The 20,128-nt window shown below is 43.8% G+C and overlaps 1 protein-coding gene across 15 annotated transcripts in view; it reads right to left on the bottom strand.

The window, feature by feature from the left end:
• DOCK7 (dedicator of cytokinesis 7) overlaps positions 1-20,128 on the bottom strand; it is a 92,833-nt gene that overhangs the window by 57,329 nt on the left and 15,376 nt on the right. For all 15 annotated transcript variants that reach the window (XM_039556337.1, XM_039556338.1, XM_039556326.1 and 12 more), the window contains exons 3-14: positions 13,117-13,292; positions 12,949-13,017; positions 10,397-10,526; positions 10,078-10,290; positions 9,607-9,692; positions 7,544-7,610; positions 6,193-6,342; positions 5,390-5,470; positions 4,166-4,331; positions 3,389-3,531; positions 1,782-1,875; positions 666-828 (exon numbers count right to left, since the gene is read on the bottom strand). In XM_039556337.1, the coding sequence (XP_039412271.1) occupies positions 666-828; positions 1,782-1,875; positions 3,389-3,531; positions 4,166-4,331; positions 5,390-5,470; positions 6,193-6,342; positions 7,544-7,610; positions 9,607-9,692; positions 10,078-10,290; positions 10,397-10,526; positions 12,949-13,017; positions 13,117-13,292 (1,538 nt within the window). The remainder of the gene's footprint in view (positions 1-665; positions 829-1,781; positions 1,876-3,388; positions 3,532-4,165; positions 4,332-5,389; positions 5,471-6,192; positions 6,343-7,543; positions 7,611-9,606; positions 9,693-10,077; positions 10,291-10,396; positions 10,527-12,948; positions 13,018-13,116; positions 13,293-20,128) is intronic.

Below are 20,128 nucleotides of genomic sequence, written 5' to 3'. Positions count from 1 at the left end.
AAAGTTCCAACAAGAAGTAAAGGATTTGGTAAGTTGGTGAAATTACTCAGCTGGTGAAGACAATTCCACTCAGACAAGTAATGTCTTCAAAGATATTGTGAAAAAGCTTTAAATTAATAACGGTACATAATGAAAAGAAATCTGGTCCCAGCCTAAGTGTTGTTACAGAAAGGTTAGTGTTTCCCAAGATATTTAGAAAAATTTCCTATTTTTCAGGGCCTCAGAAGATTTTTTCCAAGAATTTCAAACAAAGAAATTGCTTTGAAATCAAAATGGAAATATGAACGAAGGGATTATGCATTTTCTCTATTTCTATCCCTCACTTTAAAGAAAACAGAGTCACTGAAAGTGATATAAAATAATAAAACCAGTAGGAGAACAGTGAAAAACCCTACATAAAACTGAAAATAATTCAACCAAATTCCACCACGAATTCTGGGAGAAACTTCTCCTGTGTTCTTATTCACAGCCAAGTTTGATGCAAACCTGTTTGTCCCTCCCCAGCTGAGCCTTTTCTGCTATGTCAGCCTGAACCCTTCCCATGCCTCTGGCACAGCACATCTGCCCATGCACCAAATTTTGCAAGAACCCCGCTGATAAGGGAGGAATTTCTACACTTGCCAGGCTCAGGCCCTGAAAAGTGAAATGTATTTCAAAACTCTGACCTGTATGTGGTGTTTGGGACGTAGACATCCCTGGCAGGGAACTCCAGGATTTCTCTTGTAGGCCTGACTCTGCTGTCTGGGTAAAGCTTGACTTGCAGCAGCTCTGGGGTTAGGCAGTAGTGGGGGTTCTCTGGAGCTGGAGATATGTCTATCTTCAACTGAGCTGCAAGAAGAAAGAGATTTTACTAATTAATAAATAGAATTTATTAACAAATACAAATTCGTTTTTTAAAGCATAATCATGCTTTGTTTCTTCAGGTTAATATCCTATATATTCATTAATATCCTATATATGAATTTAATAAATCAACAAATGATAAATTACAGCCAAAGTGGATTTGTTAACAAGTATCAGTGGATCAAGCTGGTATCTAAGGCAACTGGGGGACCAGATAATAAGAACCAACAGAAAATACGCATCTTAGCATGTCACAGATGCTTTTTTCATAGGAAAACTGGGGAAATACAGTCCAGATAATGCTTCTGTGAGGCCTAATTATAGTTACAAACAAAACTCCATCAGAAGAAGGGTTGAAAAACCCTAAGATTGGTCAGGCTACAAAACAGAGGTGAATTGAGTGAACCACTGACAATACTCAAGTGCTTGGAAGGTTGAGGTTGCTGCCTGAGGTTGTGGCACACCAGATTCAGATTAATTTGCAAGGAAGGTAATTTTGCAGTTTCCTTAACACCTAACGTGGCTGCAAGGCCAGCTGAGTGCTGGGCAGATGATCCAAGAAAGAGGCAGGATTGCTGTCCCTGGAAAGTTTTAAGAGCAGGTTAAGCAAATATTGTCAGGAATAGCACAGGTCAGGGTTTCTATTCCCCTTTCTCAAACAGAGGTGGAGCCTGTTCCTATTAACCAGGAGTGGGAGCCAGCAGAGAGATCTCCTTTGGGAAAGAAAGTGGGAAACAGAGGTTCCTGGTTTTTGGGCTTTGGGGTTTGCATCTTCTCCTCACAGACACCACCCTCAGTGTGCCAGTAACAAACCTGCCCTGTAACACCTTCAGTGCTCCTGCTGCCCAGGGGTTGCTGTGGAGGACTTCTTTGGGGTGCCTGGGTGAGGAACTAACCAAATACCTGAACTTTTGAGCCCAAAGGGGCTGGCTAGATACCTGTGATGGGTCTGAGCCTGCGCAGCACCGACGAGGGACGTCTCATGTCAGCCAGGAACTTGTACAGGTCCTCATCGCTCAGGCGATCCCCCTCCTGCTCAGGGTGCAAGAATTTGGTTACCCAAACCACCCTCCAGGGCTGCCAGAGAGTGAACAAACCCTCTCATCCCACAGGCTCTTCCCTCTGACATCAAAATATCCCTTCCCAGAGCAAGGTGTTAACATTATCGTGTTAAATTACACTTCATTTCTCCATCCTTTCCCCTTCCTTCATCCCTCATGAATCATCCTGACAGCTGCAGGAACTTTTAATTGAAAGCCTTTTCTCTCCCCATCAATATTATCTTTTTCCAAACTGGAAAAGGCTGCTAAAAGATTTCCCAAAAATACCCATTTTTTAGCAAGTGTAATAGTTTGAAAAAGTATCTGTCATTCAGCAGGTGATCCTCACTCCTTCTCCTCTGCCTTTCCTTTGGGATGAGCCCAGAAGAGCTTTATTTTTCAGGAAAAGTAGGAAGTACAAGGAGTCTGCAGTCAGTTTTCCTTGTGCCACATTCTAGTAGCTCCGAGCTTTGCTAATTTTGGAAACATTACAGAAAATGTGACTCTGCCACCCCAAAAGCAGAAGGTATCTGATTTTAAAGGTAAGAAATCACAACACTGGAAAAAAAAAAAGCAGATGGAAGGAGAAAAACACTGGGTAGTGTTCAACTAATCATACTTAACAGGATAAACTTAACAGGAGAAAAGGAAGACAAAAAAATAAAGGATCAAAATCTTTAAATCTTAAATTAATGTTTGGCAGTTTTCAAAGGACAAATTAAATACAATGAGCTGCTTCCAAGTAAAAACAACCTCAACAAAGTAAGCAAATACGTGCTTTTGTGAATCATTACTAGCTTAGTGACCAGTTTTTCCTTAACTAGATGTGGCCATTAAGCAAATATTAGGAAATAGTTTCAGCTCATTACTTTTTGCTAAGCTTAACTAAAAATTTTGTTCCCTTTAATCATGTTTTCCACTTCTCAGGAAAATCCCAAGCTCTGGCTAAGAGGAGCTGCCACTCAGCAAAGCAGCATCAGAAGCAGAATGCTTTGTTTTGCTCAGGGATCCCTGGATGTGCCCAGGGAACTGATGTCAACCTCAAATCACTCTGAGGAACTGGATTCACTACTGCCAGAATTAATATATGATGTAAAATTATGTAACATATCACTGAAAGAGAAGGGGTTTAGATTGGATATTAGGGAGAAATTGTTCCCTGGGAGGGTGGGCAGGCCCTGGCACAGGGTGCCCAGAGCAGCTGGGGCTGCCCCTGGATCCCTGGCAGTGCCCAAGGCCAGGCTGGAGCAGCCTGGGATAGTGGAAGGTGTCCCTGCCCATGGCAGGGATGGCACTGGATGAGCTTTAAGCTCCCTTCCAACCCAACCCACTCTGCTATTCCATGACAATTGATATGTAACACAATAAACCCACTGAATGCTGTTCAAAGATTCCCTGTGATCAGGGAACAGACATGAAATGCAAACTAATCACTCAGTGATCTCACACGATCCAACCTTTCTGTCCAAGGAACAACTCCTTAGTGAGACCTTTTCATGCCACACCTGTTTGAAGAAGTTTGTCACTGTCAGGGTGGCTGGTCTGAAGCTGGTCAGGTTGCAGGCCTCATCCCCACTCGTGGTTCTCTCCAAGGAACGCCTCCCCACGATGCTGGAATTCCGCCTCTCCGACCACGACCCTTTACGTTCTGCAAGAAACATCAGTGAGAAGGGGAAGGAATTAGAAAATAAAGAAGGAAAACTACAGTCCAAGAGCCTACTTTTGTTCCAAGCAGGATTTCTACACAGGAGGAGAGGGAATGATGCCATGAGGTGACAGAAGAGGTGGTTATGCTCAGGCAATCCCATTCCAGAGGCATCGGGAGGCTGTGGAGCACAGCTGACTCCTGCTCCCCTCACAGCCACCTCACCCCAGTGCCTTCCTGCTGTTATAAAAGTCTTTATCATGCTGAGATTGATGTATTCCCCTTGCTCTGAAAGATGATGAAGTTGGCAGGTTTGGGGATGCTGAAGAGCAGTTTCAGATGAGCTATGTGGCTCACAAAGATTAATCCACTCCTTTGGAAAATGTTCATCAGCCTGTAACACTCCCTCAGTCTCACAAGCCTGGTTTTAAATAATATAACAGATGGTTTGCTTGTAAAATCCTTGAAAGATAAATCTATTTGTTATCATGGACTTCTCTGTTTTAGTTCAACCATGACCCCAGACTATCAGGGCAGGGGGAGGGAAGCGATAAAAGGAGCAACAGCAGCTCCAAGATATGAATTAAAACCTCTGGATTTGCCCCACGTTCCCTCATGCAGATGCCAAGTCCTGTACCTCCTGTGCCAACTTCAACTTCTGTGGAATCTCTTTCCAAGCTGCCAGCACTGCTCACAATATTCATGAGGTGAATGGCTGTCCAGGCAAAAGGCATCCGGTACTTCCCGAGTCTTTGGCAAAACTGTTCTGCCTGGCCTTTCAGTTTTTCCAACTTTTCCTTATTCTGTGAAGAAAATATTCAGTCCAAGAGGTTAAAAGGAGAGGAACAAGATCAGAGGTTCATTTAGCACAAGCAGTTAGGAATGATGGTGTCTTTTCTAACTCCCCGTGATTGTGCGTTTCAGTAGCACCTTCCAGACCAGGATCACCAAGTGTTGGGAAAATGCAACTTCTGCTTCCCAAAACAGGCCACCAGAGGACAGTCAGAACAGTCTTTTACGTTAACCCTCCTGAACAGCCTGAAAAATCTCAAGTGAGCTCATCTGCCCACTGCTCCTTCAAGAAAATCTGAATTTTCCCCTGTGAAGTCTGGAATGGCCTTTCCTAATGTGGTTTTATGCAGCAGGTGCCCAGATCATCTGAAGTTGTGTGGGAAACTCAAAGCACTCCTCAAATAAGTAGTATCGTGCTCATTTTGTTGAGGAAAAAAAGGGAATAAAAGAGGATTTCTCCATAACTCTGCATATTAAAGAGCAATTTTTAGAGCTTTGGGGAGGAAATATTTTATTAAGAGGTTGACTAAAACTAACAAACCATCCAAGCTCCTTTGAGAAAGCCTAATGGAGAGGCTGGGATCACAAGAAGGGCTGGAACCACTGCTTTGCCCTTCACCCAGCCCTCATTATTACTCTTTGATCTCCACTTGGCTCAACCCAACTGCACATGAAATTAGGAACCATTTTTGAGACTCTTCTAGAATCAGGCAGAAGGGATGGGGTTAAGCTGCAGAAGCAGTGGAAAAGTTAAAATTTTTACTGCAAATTCCCATCAAAAGCTGCCTTCCCTTGACCCAGCTGATCCTTTGGGACAGGGAATCACAGATGACTGAGCTTGATGGGAACCACAAATCTCCCCTGACAGTCACAAAAACTGGTGACCTTTAACTACTCTACCCCAATAAGGCATCAAGACTCAAAGGTCTTTGGCTCTTTTTTGGCCTTTAGAATGGGATTAGATTCTTAATTAAAAATGGATCCTTTTAAAGACAGGAACAGTATCAACAGTCCAAAGTAGAAGAAAATACGTTTAATTTTTTAACAAAACACCAAAAAAAATTCTTACCTTTGCTGCATCAGATTCTTTAAAAATCATATAAGGCTCTGCACACTCCCCAATATCTCCCTGCTGTAGTACTTTTTCCAGCTGAGAAGGGAAAATGAACCATTATAAGGACATGTATCCAGCAAGGACTGATAAATTGAACAAACACAAGGAAGCAAAAAATTCTTTCACAAGAGCAAAAGCCTGGTGAGTCCTTGTGTGAGAAGCATTTCCTGCAGAACTTGCATACTGCCTGTGAACTGAAAATATGTCTTGAACTCCCCTTTTGACCACAGGATGATTTTTATCCAGAGTTAAAATCCTGGCTGAAACACCCACCTGAACGAGCAACATTTGTGCTCTCATTGAATCAAAGGAGAGAAGAGAGAATAACTTTTATCTTTGTGTACTTTATCCCAGGAGTGACCAATGTTGCATTTTATTTCAGTTATGGATCTCACTCTCAGCAATTTCAGCCCTTAAATACATCTGAAAATCTGGCTGAGGGGTGTATCCTTTTTGAAATGAGATTCAGATCAATAGGTATTTTTAAATCACTGACTTATTTGTCATTTTAAGGAGTCAGCACATTGGTTTATAGGAAAACCAAGGTCGAGCCCCAGAAAACTGATTTATATCATCAAGCAAACCTTTGTGCTCTTTCCACTTCCAATGCATTGAACTGGTTCTGTTAAAAAAGGAACTTAAGTGAGACTATCTGAAATAAAGCAGCACTGTTTACACTTTTGAGAACAGAATTTCTATTTTATTTTAAATAAAAAACAAGAGACCACAATAATTTCCACTTCCCTGGCATTTCTTACCTTTATTACCAGAAAGACATCTTGAGAGGGGTAGGTGATAGAAAAGATGGCAGATCTGGCCAGGGTGGAAATAGCAGCAGGGGGGACATGAGGCCGGAGCATTCCCTTCATTTGTTCAGAATTTAAATCAAAGTAGAAATTCTCTGAAATCTAAGGAAGAAATTGGGTAGTTTCAAGCATTAGTTATATCTCTTTTTTTGCAACTTCTTCATGAATGCAGTTTTAAAAGACGTGTAAAAACCTCCTCATTTCAAATCATGTAGAAAAAGGAAAAAAAAAAGCCTTTTTGATTAAGAAATCAAGACAGGACAGTGAGAGAGAAAATGGAGGAAACAACACAAACCACCTATAAAATTTTCTCAGCTCCTCTAAGGTGTGTAGCTCCATCACAGGATTAGGAATTACCATTGTTAGCTGAACTGAAAATACCAACATATCAAAATAGAAACAGAGAAAGAAAAAAACACCACCTCTTGAAAGACAGACACTGAGTTTTCTACCCTGAAACACCAAATCTTTGACTGCAAAGCTTCAGAGCCAAAAAAGGATGTGAGCAGGTTACCAACACCAGAGGTCACTAAAGAACTTACTATGTTACAGCCAAAAAAAAAGGAGTAATGAGATGATAAAATTGGCTTATGAAATGTGATTTAAATATTAAACAAAGTTCACATAATATTCCACATACTCTCATCTACATAACTTAAATCTCAATGCATTAAATTCAAGCCTTAAAGAGATAAATGTCAAAATGCATATTTTTAACATTTTTCTCTCCACTACTGCTAATATCTTGAATAAGGAAAACTAAGAGACTCTTTAAATATTAAATACAGAACATAAATAGGAGAATAAATGTATTTTGCATTCCCTATAACTTAGATCTTGAAAAGACTCCTCAGTTTTGTTTTGATTTTAGCACTTTTAGCCTGTGTGACTTTCTTGTGCATTATTGAAGTGTTGCTTGGACCCATGCCACACTGAATCACCAAAAAGAGATTAAGAAAGTCATAAAAACCTAATCTAAATAAAAGGTTTCAGTTACCTAAGATCTCTCTGGGGAAGAGACTTTTGAAAGCCAAAATTGGCCTATACATATATATATATATATATATATATATTCTGATTTCAGGCAGTCACATATTAGATGGTATTTTTAGAAGAGTGGTTATACCTTAACTGCTTTACCAAGCAGAAGAAGAACACACAAGATGGTTCATGAAATGAAATCATTCTTCCAACCTCTATGTCACTGTCTTCTTAAAGCTTTGCCACCACAATTAATTCCTCCATTTTTGTTCTTAAACACAGCTTCAGTGGAAATGTCACACTCAAGTAATTAAAAACCTACCTTCTTCTTTTCTTTAACATCATACAAAGCCAAACTCGCAAAAATGGGCTCAATTTCTATTTCAAATCTTGAAAGAAAGAAACATAAAATCAGTTGACTTGAATTTTGTCAGAAGGAATAACCAGCCCTGTCCCCAGATCCTCCCTGGCTGATGGGGACCAAGATGTCAGGAACAGCTGAGCCAGCCTAAGGGCTGCCTCCTGCTCTAAAGGGATCTTGTTTCCCAATTTCCACCCCACTCCTGTCCTGGTCCCTCCCACCAGGACCATACCAGTGCTCCCTGGACCTTCTAAAAGCCATTTGAACCCACTGACTCATTGAAAGCCCAGCAAAGCAGCCCAAGAGCTTCCTCAAAGTGAGAGGAGTTATTAACTGGGATAACTGGGATAACTGGAGCACTCAGCTCCCCTGGCTCCCTGGCCTGGCTCATTTCCTGTGCTCTATGGGTAAATGGCCAACTGCTTCTCTCAGCATTACTGACCAGAGGGCTCCTGCCTCTGGACACTCAGGGACAGCTATTTTGGCAATTTCCAACAGTTAACTGTTGTCAGAAAATGCCAACAGCTCAAAGATTTCCTCAGAAATTGACACAGAAAAGTGTCAGCTTTTTGCAGCGAGTGTTATCCAGTGTTTATGCAAGCTCCAACACTCCCAACAAGAACACTGACCCACCAAACAGAGCTGAACTTATTGTTAGAGCACCTGGAGACTTAAAGGAATTTAAAAACATTCAAAACCTGTCCCTGCACCAAAGCAAGCAGGGCTTCAAATGACATTCTCTTTTCTGCACAGCCTGCCCACAAAATTCATGCCTCATCCACGTTGGGATCCCCTTCACACCCAGCCCTTGCACAGAGCTCTCAGCTTCTCAGCCTGGAACTCCTTCTTTCAACAGGGAGAACACCACCAAACAAGGTGTTTTCTCCAGTTTTGCAACAAAGCTGAGATTAACCTGGAAATGACCCCGCTTAGGTCATCTGAGCCTTCTCCCCGGGGAAAATGTCTTTGTTTTGTGCCACTGGGATGGCACAATCTTGGATTACAACCCTGAGCACAGGCTCAGAGATTCCCAGGTACACAAGCAAACATGTAGCTGGGCAGATTTGCTATAAATTTGCAGTCAGCAAGAGATGCTTAAAGAGCAGAAAACATTAATTTCCAGCATCTAACTTATTTATGCTAAAGACACCCTCCTTTGGAGAGAAAGCTGCACTGCTACTGCATATTATGTTGTTCCAGTTCATAAAAGGCTGCAAAATCAGTTCATCTCTACGGCTATATTAGGTCCTGGAGTACTCTACGAGCAGGAGATATGTCCCACACATATATCTCAGTTATGAGCAGCAACTGGAGCTCTCTAATAAGAAGGGTTGACCTAACTGAGGACACAGAAGATGAATACAGCAGTGTGGAAAATCAGTTTTGTACTTTATTTCTCCAAGGGAATAACAGTAAAATTTTACCTTGTGTTATTAGAGAAGAGTTATAGGCAATGAACCAGCTGCAGGTAACCCTATATTCAGGAGCTCCACTTCATTAAACTTGTTTAACAGGTTTCTATTCCTCCAGTTAATGCTTACTAAGTATATAAAGTCTTCACTCTTAAAGGGACACAGTCAAGGTTGTTGAGCCTAAACTTTGGCAAATCTTTGGTTGTCTTTGTGTTTTTAAGGCTCAAGCATTTTTAATCTTTAAATTTATCTTAAATTTCCTCATCAGGGAGGGGAACACCAGTGACTGGCCAACTTCAGAGCCCTGGAGGAGCATGGAGAAGCCTCATGTCACGTGCCAGTGGCATGGAACAGGTAGAGCTGGAAAGCAGCAGGGAGAAAAGCCAAGGGAGGTGGATATTTCCTGCCACACCAATCTGCAGGAAGTCTTGAAGATACAACTGTGTAACTCAACCTTTATAAAATTAACCTGGGAGCCTATGACCAAACAATGCAATGACCCTTCCAGGGCAATAAGCAAGGCAGTGGAGTTATTCCAGGTGCAGGTGGGTACAGCAGCAGATTTAAATGCTGAATTTCTGCAGTGCAGCTGTCTGTTGGAGTGGTACTCACTTCAGGGACAAACACTTCACCAGGAGTCTTTGGCCAAAGTGTTCTTTGGGTACTTCAGGGACACTGAGTCTCTCTATGGGCTCCTCCTGGAATTAGAGACACAACCCCTGTACAAACCACCAGCAGAATTAAGAGACAAACACATGTATCACTTTCTTCTTCTAAGACACAGCACCAATTTAATCCAAGGCTTCCCAGCACGGTGCATTCATCAGCAGCTATAAATACGCTAAATTAAAGCCCTTTAATGTTTCTACATTACTGGGGATTGCATAAAGTAAGGGAAACCCAATCTTCAGAAAGGAATATCTATGGGCAAGACAAAATGCTGAAAACCACAAAATAGCTCCAGTTCTCATGGATGTTAAACACAGGTGACCTTAAATCCTTTAAATCCGTGGCAGACTGACAGCTTTCACATTCCCTACACCCTTCACTTTTTTAGTCTCACCCACACGTATATAAAAATACCTCATCTGGTGCTGGGTGTAGTGCAAAAAGCTCCTTATGCCTACTGGACTTCCTCTGGTCCTCGTTGTGGTGGTCAATCTCCTCGTTTGGGGTTCTGTCTAGAAGGTTTGGGAGAAGGGCATCAGGCAGGGAGTTCTTCAGATCGAAGATGCTGCAGGCCCAGCTGCCCCGGGGAGTGTCGTCGATCGACATTGAGCGTCGCTTAAGGTCATCCTGAGAGCCAACAAATTAAAAGCAACTTATAATGGGAAAAGGACTGCACTTTTAAAGCAGGACTATAAATTAGGTTTTATGTAGCAAGGTTTTAAAGGCACATTACTTGTTCATCCTGGTAGCTGTTGCCATCGGGAGCTTCGTCAGACTCGAAGATCTGTTTGGGGAGCCCTTTTTGCCTCTCCTTCTGTTTGTCCAAGGTGTTGGGATTGAACCCAGTTCCCAGCTTGTGGTATCTGCAAACAGAGTATTTCAAATGCATTCTTAGCAGCCCTTTTGACCCCGAGCCCAGAAGCAGCACCCCGGAACAAACCCAGCATTATCAGCGTGGGCCCTCCCGAGGCAGGAGCTGCTCTCTGCAAACACAATTTCCAGTCAGCTCCACTGGAGCTGGGGCATAATCCAGCAGCCACTATTCCAGCACTACAATGTCACTCTGTTCATCTATAAAGCCACTCTGGGTGATGTCAAAAGGAGGATTATCAAGGGCCAATTAAAGTCATTGTAAAACGTGCCATTGTGATGCCAAGCTAAAAACAGGCCGGGAACACGAGGGCTGAAGGCCAGTGGTTCTGCTGGAGCACGAACTGACTTGGAGCAGATAAAATGATTAACTGGAAAACCAAAACAGCAACTCAGCAAAGTCCTGAGCACCTCTGGAGAACAACTTTCCAACTGTGACTAAACCAGCATCTTCCCATAGCATCTTTGTAGGGAAAGTGGGTCCTCCAGAGCTTTCCAGGGTGTAAGAGCTCTTGCAAGTGAACAGTCTGCCTGCTGTGCTGACAGGAGCAGATCTCTTTGACTAACAAATTTTTGGGTGCCATACATCACCACGTCTGTATTTACACACACATGGACAGAGCCACAGCCTCCTTACAATACTTACTCTAAGTCAGTTCCTGGGCTCACATCTAGAATTAATTGTTTTTACCATGCCCTGGTACTAAAGTTACCACAGACGGATGCTCCAGACATGGGAAAACCATGGATATGCTAACACTGAGTACAGGAAGGGAAATGAAAAAGGAGGAATGCATTTTCCTTGCTAGGCTGTAATTCCTGAGAGCTGAACAATAGGATCTGTATAATCCTCACCTGCATGTCTGCATTTCCATCACAGCTCCACCAACAAGTGTAAATCCATTTTAATTCACACCTGACCTCCTCAGTCTGGCACACAGAAATTATGCCATAAGCTTGAAATAAGGATATGCTAGTGGGCTTTTTTCAAGAGAACTTACTCACCTTCTCCAGTATCATTGGAGGAATTACTGAATGGTGGATTTCCCTGCCCCAAAAACATTTTGGTTACAAAGAACTGCATGCAGAGATGGGCATGAAGATTATTTCCCCTGCAGTGGGGAAGAGAAGGATGGAATGTCCCAAGTCATGTTCTTCTAATCCAAAAGAGCTGGGGTTTGTGCCCCTGGAGCTAGCCAGAGCACTTGGAACCATCCAATGGGATGGTTTAAGAGGAAATTGTTGGCATCCTTACTTGAAAAACAATTCAGTCCTTCTCAACTGAGCTTTTGGATTCTTCCCCTGCTCCAGCAGTAACTCCTTTTATTTCTACCCAGTCCACTGCCATGATTTTATCCAAGCAAAAAGTGCTACGACTCTCAGAGGACAAAAGCCCACCAAATAAACCTCATCAGAGCAGGAATCACAGCCAGGACTTCCAGGTACAAATGAAAGCCACTGAGAAGCCAAGAGTGGGTGGCTGGGTGGGTCACACTGTCCAGGTCTGTGGTGCATCCAAGACTCTGCTGCAAAGGCTGGGAGTTAATAAAGCATCTCTCCTCCCTCTTGGGTTCCTTTCTGGGTGGGTTAGTTTTTTTTTTTGGTATGAGATTACAAAACACTTTTTTATTAGGTCACGTTAGCAGTGCCAAGCATATCCTGAGCATCCCCTGAAGTGGCTCTCAGGACAACATTAAACCAGTGAATTGTAGCAACTGCCACAAGGGCAGAGCTGGAGCTGCAGTGGAGTCATTTGTAGGTGATACACATCACATGGATCACTTACTCCTTGACAGCAGCTCTTGAAGTCATCAGACTTCCAATCATCCGAGAGAGCCTATGCTCCAACTAAAGCCTCTCAGAAACCTTCCTGCTAATTTGCATGGAATAATCAATGCATGCCCATCCTCTGAACTGTTAACTCATTAGGTAAATGTTGTGATGGTTCAAATATTAACAATTATTTGTTTGAATGATGTACTTTCCCCAACTCTCTTTGAGAACCAGTGGAAGCTGCAGAGGGCACCTTGTCTATCAGATGGTTGTGACTGCACATAAATCTTACATCATTGCAAAATTAATGCAACTTCTCTCTAAAAAGAACTAAAAACAGATGGAACAAAGAAAGAAACAAATGCTGAAAGTAATTTTACTTGTCCACATTCCCTCATCGCTCTACCATGGTAAAGGAGCAACTGGGGACTGAAATGGCCTAGATTTTCCAAAATGCCCCAAGGGGTTTTGACATCCAAGATCCAATTTTCCAAACACAAAGCATCAGTTCAGTTGAACCAGGCAATGAAAAGCCAGAGCACATGTAATCAGCAGTCAGGATGATATTTTTGAGCCTCCTTACAGCACTAAGCCACAACTTAAATATGAACTGAAGGTGACGAACACCACAGGGGAACTCACTTCCTGTTCACGATCGCCCAGTCCTCCGTGTAACTCCTGACACAGTCCCTCACGTGAGGGTCCATCTCGCTGTGAAAACAATAAAAAACAAGAATCACAGAGATCATGATGATTTCCTAAACACATATTTAATTCCCTGGAGCATCACCATGTCACCTCCTATCCCACCTCTCCTCGGGCACAGCCGACACGAGCGTCCGGCACTCCCGTGGGGTGTAAACCACCTCGATGTCATCGGGGGGAAACTCCAGCAGGTCCCGCAGGGGCCCCGACTCCACGGCCAGAGGGTGGGTGATGAGATAGTCCTCCAGGTCCACGGGGTCCACAGCTTCTGTGAGAGGCACCTGGGAACACACAAACCACCACAGGGTCTTAAACCGAGGTGAAAGAATAAAGAAAAATCACACGTGCATCTTCTGCTCTCTTTTTTAAACCAGTTCCTCTGCCTCGTTGAGGAATTTGATGCAACATCAGGTGATTAACCCCAGTGGTGTTAACCTCAGCTAACACACATCACAGAGCTGGTTTTCATGTCTTATCTTTTATCTGATATTCCTCTGCATATTTCTGTGGTGCGTACCATCACCACCTAAAAAATACAACTTGAGCCAGAAAAGGCTACATCTATTTTCATGAAATTCAACAAAAGAAAACTTAGTACTTTATTTCCCATGTATCTGACCCTGGATTTGTTTTTACCAGGCTCTGATCACAAAGGGAACCTTGACCCTGATCCAAGATGCAGGAACCCCTCCTCCCTCAGGCACGGCCCCCAGCCAGGAATCCAGAGCAAGGCCTGATTTACCAGGAACTCAGGCAGCCACACCACCCTGAACACTAACATTATTTTGAATTAAACCACCTCTCTGAGGAACACAAAACACAATGTTCACCTACGGCAGGTACAAGTTTAACCACCTCTTCTCCCTGATATTAGAGCCTTTAGTGCCACGATGACTCTGCCCATGCCACGAAGGGACTCTGCCCTCAATAAAATGGATCCTTAAAAATCATCTTTACTGGGCATAAAGCCCTTACCTGAAGCACAAGGAATGACTGAACACGTGCAGGAAAACAGTAGATTTCACTGGCAGTGCTGATCTCACCATCCTGAGCTTTTTTTAGATACATGAAAGGAAAATTTGCATAAACTGGATACATACTCACATTGCATAACTTGTATTTTTACATATTACATTATATAAATACATATAAATATTCTGATATGAGATCATTATGCTATGAGGCTATACATAAACATAGACATTAAGAAAATTAAACACTAAAAACAAGTTTGGAGAAAGCTGTCTCTACAGCAACTGACAGATTTCCTAGAATTCCCTGGCACATGCCAGCAAGGCTGAGTGTTTTAACAAGAGTCACAAAAACACATCCAAATTCAGCAGTTTTCTCTACTAACTTCCCCTTTCCTGTCATCCAGATGATTTCTGTGGGACAGGGAACTACCCTGTAGCTTGTGTTGGAGATGACTTTAAAAAGAACACTTAGTACTTCAGTTTTAAAAGTGCTTCCCGAAAATATTGCTATACAAATCCCAAATTCCAGTTTTAAAACTATTGCCAATGAGTTCTGAAATGAATCAACTTTTTATTCAAGGAAAAGGACTTGGCTAAGATAGAGGGTACTGAAAGAATCTCCCCACCACAACCAACCTCAATGAATACTGCAATTTTCTTAGAAGGCAAATCCCTCCAGCAGGAAACCGGCGTGACTCCAAGGAAGACAGGGGAGTTGGACCAGATGACTTTTTGCCAGATAAGAATCTGGTTCACCAAAAAAACATGTGATGTCTAGAAACTTGGTATTTGGTTCTGCAATTTAGGTAAAATAAACAAACTAATTTCTGTGTAAAGAAGTATCAAAAGAGTCATAGAAAGGTTGGAAGGGACCTTGAAGACCAGCAAGTTCCAAACCTCTGCCATGGGCATTCTCACTAGAAAATGACCATTATGTATTTAACTCTGACCCCATAACCTTTTCTCCCCCTTCTAATCCTGAACTCTTGAAATGGACTCGAAGTATGTGATTTTGGAGAACTTTTGAAAATACAAACCAAATACTTTTCCCTGTTTTCATCGCTGCAACGCTCACGATGAGCAGAACTTGTCACTGCTCCTTCCCACATCACAGCTGACACATCACCACCTCACCCAGTTCCTTACAAACAGACAGACCAGCTCCATTTGGCACGAGATCCCTGACAAATGTACAGCACTGAGGGGTGACAGCTTTTCCTTAAGGAATCACTACAAGTGCCTGTTTGTTCACAACTGCTGCAAACTTCCACTGCCGCTCTGCGTCACGTCGCCCCTTCCACTGACAAACCTCAGAACTAAAGAGGAGGAGCCACCCAGGAATGGACACTCCTTGCAAATGAAGATAAAAGTAACAAAATCACTGGGCAAAAGCCCCAGAGGCAGTGGATGTCCAGAAATGCTGGGAAAAGCACCCCCTTCGCATCCTCCCGTGGCCAGTCCAGAGCTCCATCCATGCAGCAATGCTGCTCCATGCTGGACACTGGCAGCACCTCCCAGAAGGGTAAGGAAGCCTCAGAGGGTGATTTAAAGCTGCTTAGCTGACCCTATTTTTAAGCCCTAACATTTTAAGACTTACTTTTATTCTTCCTTCTGACCTCCCTTCCACACTGGCAGCTCCAAAGCTGAGGGATCTTCCAAAAGTGAGCTGCCCGTGCAAGCGTTGTGTTTTAATCTGCACAAACTCATTTACCTGTGATTCTCTAACACACAGGAACCTTTCCCTCCTCCCTTCCAATCTTTCCACTCCACTCATCCTGATCAACAGAATTACAAAAAGATGAGGAAAAACCCCTGTATTAAAGCAGAGCTGAGGGGGACATGCAGGACTGAGGGCATGAGACTGTCACAGCCCAAAACACGCTATGTCTCCTCATCCCTGGCATGCCACATCTCAAATTCCCCTTGTCCAACAGGAGCATTGTAATGTGTTGGCCAGGAGATGAATGAACTGGCTATGCCAGTTGAAAATCACCCAATCCAGACAGGCAGGCAGCGCTTAGGGGCTCTCCGTGCGCTCCGGGGATTTCCAAGCCCTTCACACACCTCAGGATTAGGCCCAAGGTTGCACTTCACAATTTTCCAGTTTGTCTCTTCGGGTAACTATTGTACCATGAAGATGTAAACAAACATAAAAGTCAAACCCAGAGGCCTGTGTTAGACTCACCATCTGTGCAGCCAGAAATACTGTCTAGCACCTGAGTAAACAGGCCAAACATAAATTCATGGGTATGGAGAGGAACTACTTGGTGTCAGACTATTGGCAGATAAAAGGCAAGCACATTATTTTAGGCTTCAGATATTTGTGGGGGAAGAAGTGATGGAAGAGGAGGAGGAGGAGGAGGAAAGAAGGATGAATAAATGCACCAGAAGGAAAATTAACCTAAAAGATGTCCCCATGTGTGAGCAGAACCACAAGAGTTCCTCTCACAGCTCTGTCAATGGTTTAACCTTTCCCCTGCCCTGCTTCATGCTCCAGCATCGCTCCAAAGGTGTGGATGGGGACAAGGACACACAAAATACCAAGGGCTATGCCTGTGTCACCTGGCCAAAGCATCAGTCACCTGAAATTGCCACACAAACCCATCAGGTGAAACGTGCACACTGGAGGAGTTGGACAAGCCCAGATAAACACCAGGTTACCCAATCTCATCATCCCAACCTCATCATCCCAACCTCACTGCTGCTGGAGAGGCAGAACCTGCTCTGTCATCTCACCTCCAGCCCAGCTGACCTCCTGTGGCACCAGAAAAACAAGGAGGCACCCAACAGCTGTTTCCCCTGGCCTGCAGGATGGTGACACTTTGGGACAGCTGATCTCAACTATCAAAGAATTGCCAGTCCCAGCAGCTGCACGTGAAAAGGTTTGAAATGTGCTGCAGCAGGAAGGGGGAACAGCTGAGCAGGAGAAAGCTGTGCTCTCCCACAGCCCTGCATGCTGGCAGCCTGCAGACACAGCCATCTTCAGTGCATCTTCATCCTGCTCCCAGGAAAAGCCTTCTCCATTCCTCCTGACAGCTCTGGGGAAGTAACAGTAGGTGTCTCCTCCACAAAACACAGCCAGTTCTTCTTCACTGGACTTTCAGAGGCAGAAGAACAACTCCAGTCAAGTATTTGCAAACGTGCAGTCCACCAACCAACTGGCTAATCACAGAATCCCAGAGTGGTTTGTGCTGCAAGGGACCTTAAAGCTCATCCTGTTTCAACCCTGACACCTTCCACTATCCCAGGTTGCTCCAGGCCCCATCCAACCTGGCTTTGGACACTTCCAGGGATCCAGGGGCAGCCACAGCTTCTCTTGGCACCCTGTGCCAGGGCCTCACCACTCTCAGAGTCAGGAATTTCTTCTTAGTATCTCATTTGAATTTCTCCTCTCTTAGTCTGAAACCATCCTCCCTATCACTGTATGCCTGTGTAAAAAGTCACTCTCCTTATTTTTTGTACGTCCCCTTTAAGTACTGAGAGGCCTCAGTGTGGTCTCCCCTAATAAACCTAAAGGGGAATTCTGGAGTGTTACTGCAAGAAATCCTTGCCAGGGGGTCTATTTCTGTTGGGTTTATTAAGACCCTCCAGAAACCAAACTCTGCGAGAGCCCTGAGCATTTTCCCCACTAGGACTAGAGAATAATGTAAATTAATGGCAAACACATGCTAAAAATATGTAAAGGAAACCTGCTCCCAGAATTGCTGCTCTTTTAAAAAAATACTCTTTGATTTTGTGCAGGCTGTAATTACAGATGAAATTTTGGACAACCTTTCAGACAATTCCCTAACACGGTTTTCACCCAGTGTTTATCCCAGGATCAGGCACTGCAGCCTCACTCATGGCAAGCACTGTCCTGGTGCTATTTAAGTCTACAGGAGGACTACATGGGGGGAAAGGGCAGCTCAGGATGAGTAAGAGGGGCATAACCTGCTCCCTGCCAACATAAACACTGTGTTTATCACAGTACTGATACACTGAAAGTACGGAAGAAATCAAACAGGACTCCCTCTCTCAGACTTACAATTACCCAAATCAAACCCCTCACCTGGAAATAACAATTCTGCATGTCCTTAACATGACCACAGACATGTTCAATCAGTTAACTCAGGCACCAGCCTGTTTGATTTGGCTTCTCTAACCCATTGAACAGGCAGTTTCTAGAGGTGCACCTGTGTTGCTGCAGTTCCGGCTCTCAGCACCTGCAGGACAAACCCTTATTTCAAAGGTTTACAGCTCTCATACAACAGGGACACTCAAGCTTTCTTCTTTAAGGTTGTGTTATTCTTCACTGTTACATCCCCTTAAAAGCTGGAAAATAAAACTGTGTTCCCTATCGACTTTGCCCTTCTCCAGACAGCAAACATTGTATTTTTGTGGAGTTTTAGTGCACATGTCTCTGTCCTATTTATTTCCTTCTTTTGAGCACCTACCTGGATCATCATCATCACTTACAAAAGCACCTGCACAAATCTGCAGGAGCCTCAGTGAGGGGATGTGGCATCCCTCCATGGAGGGTAACACAAACTTGCACTCACTTCAGCCAAGCATCCCAAGGACACGGGAACAAAGGGATAACTTGCAGGGAAAGCTACACCTAGGGCACCACGCTGCAAAGCTCACACAAGGAAACAAAAAATACAATGCAGAGGTCAGGTTTGAACAAGAGCTGCTCTGTTGTGGCATTCCTGGGAACAGCCTGGACAGCCTGCCCCTTGTTCCCCGCCTTCCTGAGCCATTTACACCTGTGCAGGTACCTGAAGATTCAAGATCTGCTCTCCTGGGCACTGCACAGCAGCTCAGTACTGGAGCTCAGTAACAACTAGGGCAGAAAAAGGGACAATTATTATCTCCATCTCACAGGGACTGAGTGAAGCACAGTTCCCTGACATCCACAAGCATTCCCAGTTTTGCCTGGGGGATTTTAGCCCATCCCTTCCCTAAACAAACAGCTGGGCACAGGGGATATTTGCCCAGCTCACAAGTGCTGTCCTGAGCACCATGAGGAGTCTCATGGGACACTCTGGAAGCAACACACTCAAATGCCAGCTGTGATTCTGCAGACTTTTCCAGCCTGTGTATGACAGCACAGCCATGGAAAACAACATTCCCTCACATTTCCTTCTCCCTGCCTCACCTCTGCCCTCCCAAGATGCCCAATCTCACAGGGAGCCCCAAGAGCACTGAGAGGTTATGATGGGACAGCTTGGCAGGGTGCATCTGGCACAACAAGGATTTGAACCCAAGCTGCTGTGGCCCAATTCAAGCCAAATTTTCCCTTTATCTCAAATGAGATGCATAATTCCCAAGGGCAGAGACCCAGCCCCTGTGAGGATCACAGCACAATTGAGGGCTCTGTAAAAATGACAATGGGAAAGCGTGGAAGGTTGTACCTCCTGCCTCCTGTGTGGGAGTAAAACCCCCTGTGAGGATCCGATAAGGGACCTTGAAAAATTAACCTTGTAGAGAGCTCCTCATCACAGGGAGGATCCTGACTGCTATTTTTACTTGGCAGCTAAAGCACTTCTTCAAAATCAGGGTGATATTTCTTGCCAATTTTGAAATCAGGACAAAGTTCCATCTTAACTTCAATACCTCCTTAAATATTAAGCAATTTATAACGTGCTAAAACTGCAACAGATTGTGCCAAAGCTCCAAATTCTAAATTAATACCGACTTCCCACCCACCACCTTCCCTGGGCAAAATCTTGGAAGGCCAGAAGCAGCAGATTAACATTTCAAAGCTGAGCCCCAGCCTTCTCTCAGCTATCTCTGGGTCTCCAGGGCAAACAGTCACTTCCCTTGCTGAGCAGTCAGGAATGCAGATGGCCTCTTCTTGCTGTGGCAAAACCCTGTCACCCTTAAAGGGATACTGGTATCTCAGGGAACAGGAGTCAAATCTGATGTACTGGAAGGACTCAGAATAAATCTGAGAATGAAGGAAATGTAATATGCTAAAAAAAAAAAAAAAAATTCACAATTTGCAGGCAGGTTAAAGAAGGTAACAGTTTAAAGAAATAAGCTTGCTAATCAGAGGCACTAGATTTAAGTGTGAACTACAGGCAAGTCACTCTAAGAGGTTTTGAAACATGAGCATTGTAATATTAACCACTGACAACACTCAAGTCATGAAAAAACATGTT

The sequence above is a fragment of the Corvus cornix genome, chromosome 8 (assembly GCF_000738735.6).
Source record: "Corvus cornix cornix isolate S_Up_H32 chromosome 8, ASM73873v5, whole genome shotgun sequence".
Lineage (NCBI taxonomy): Eukaryota > Metazoa > Chordata > Aves > Passeriformes > Corvidae > Corvus > Corvus cornix.
This window is presented reverse-complemented; position numbering and strand designations above follow the sequence as displayed.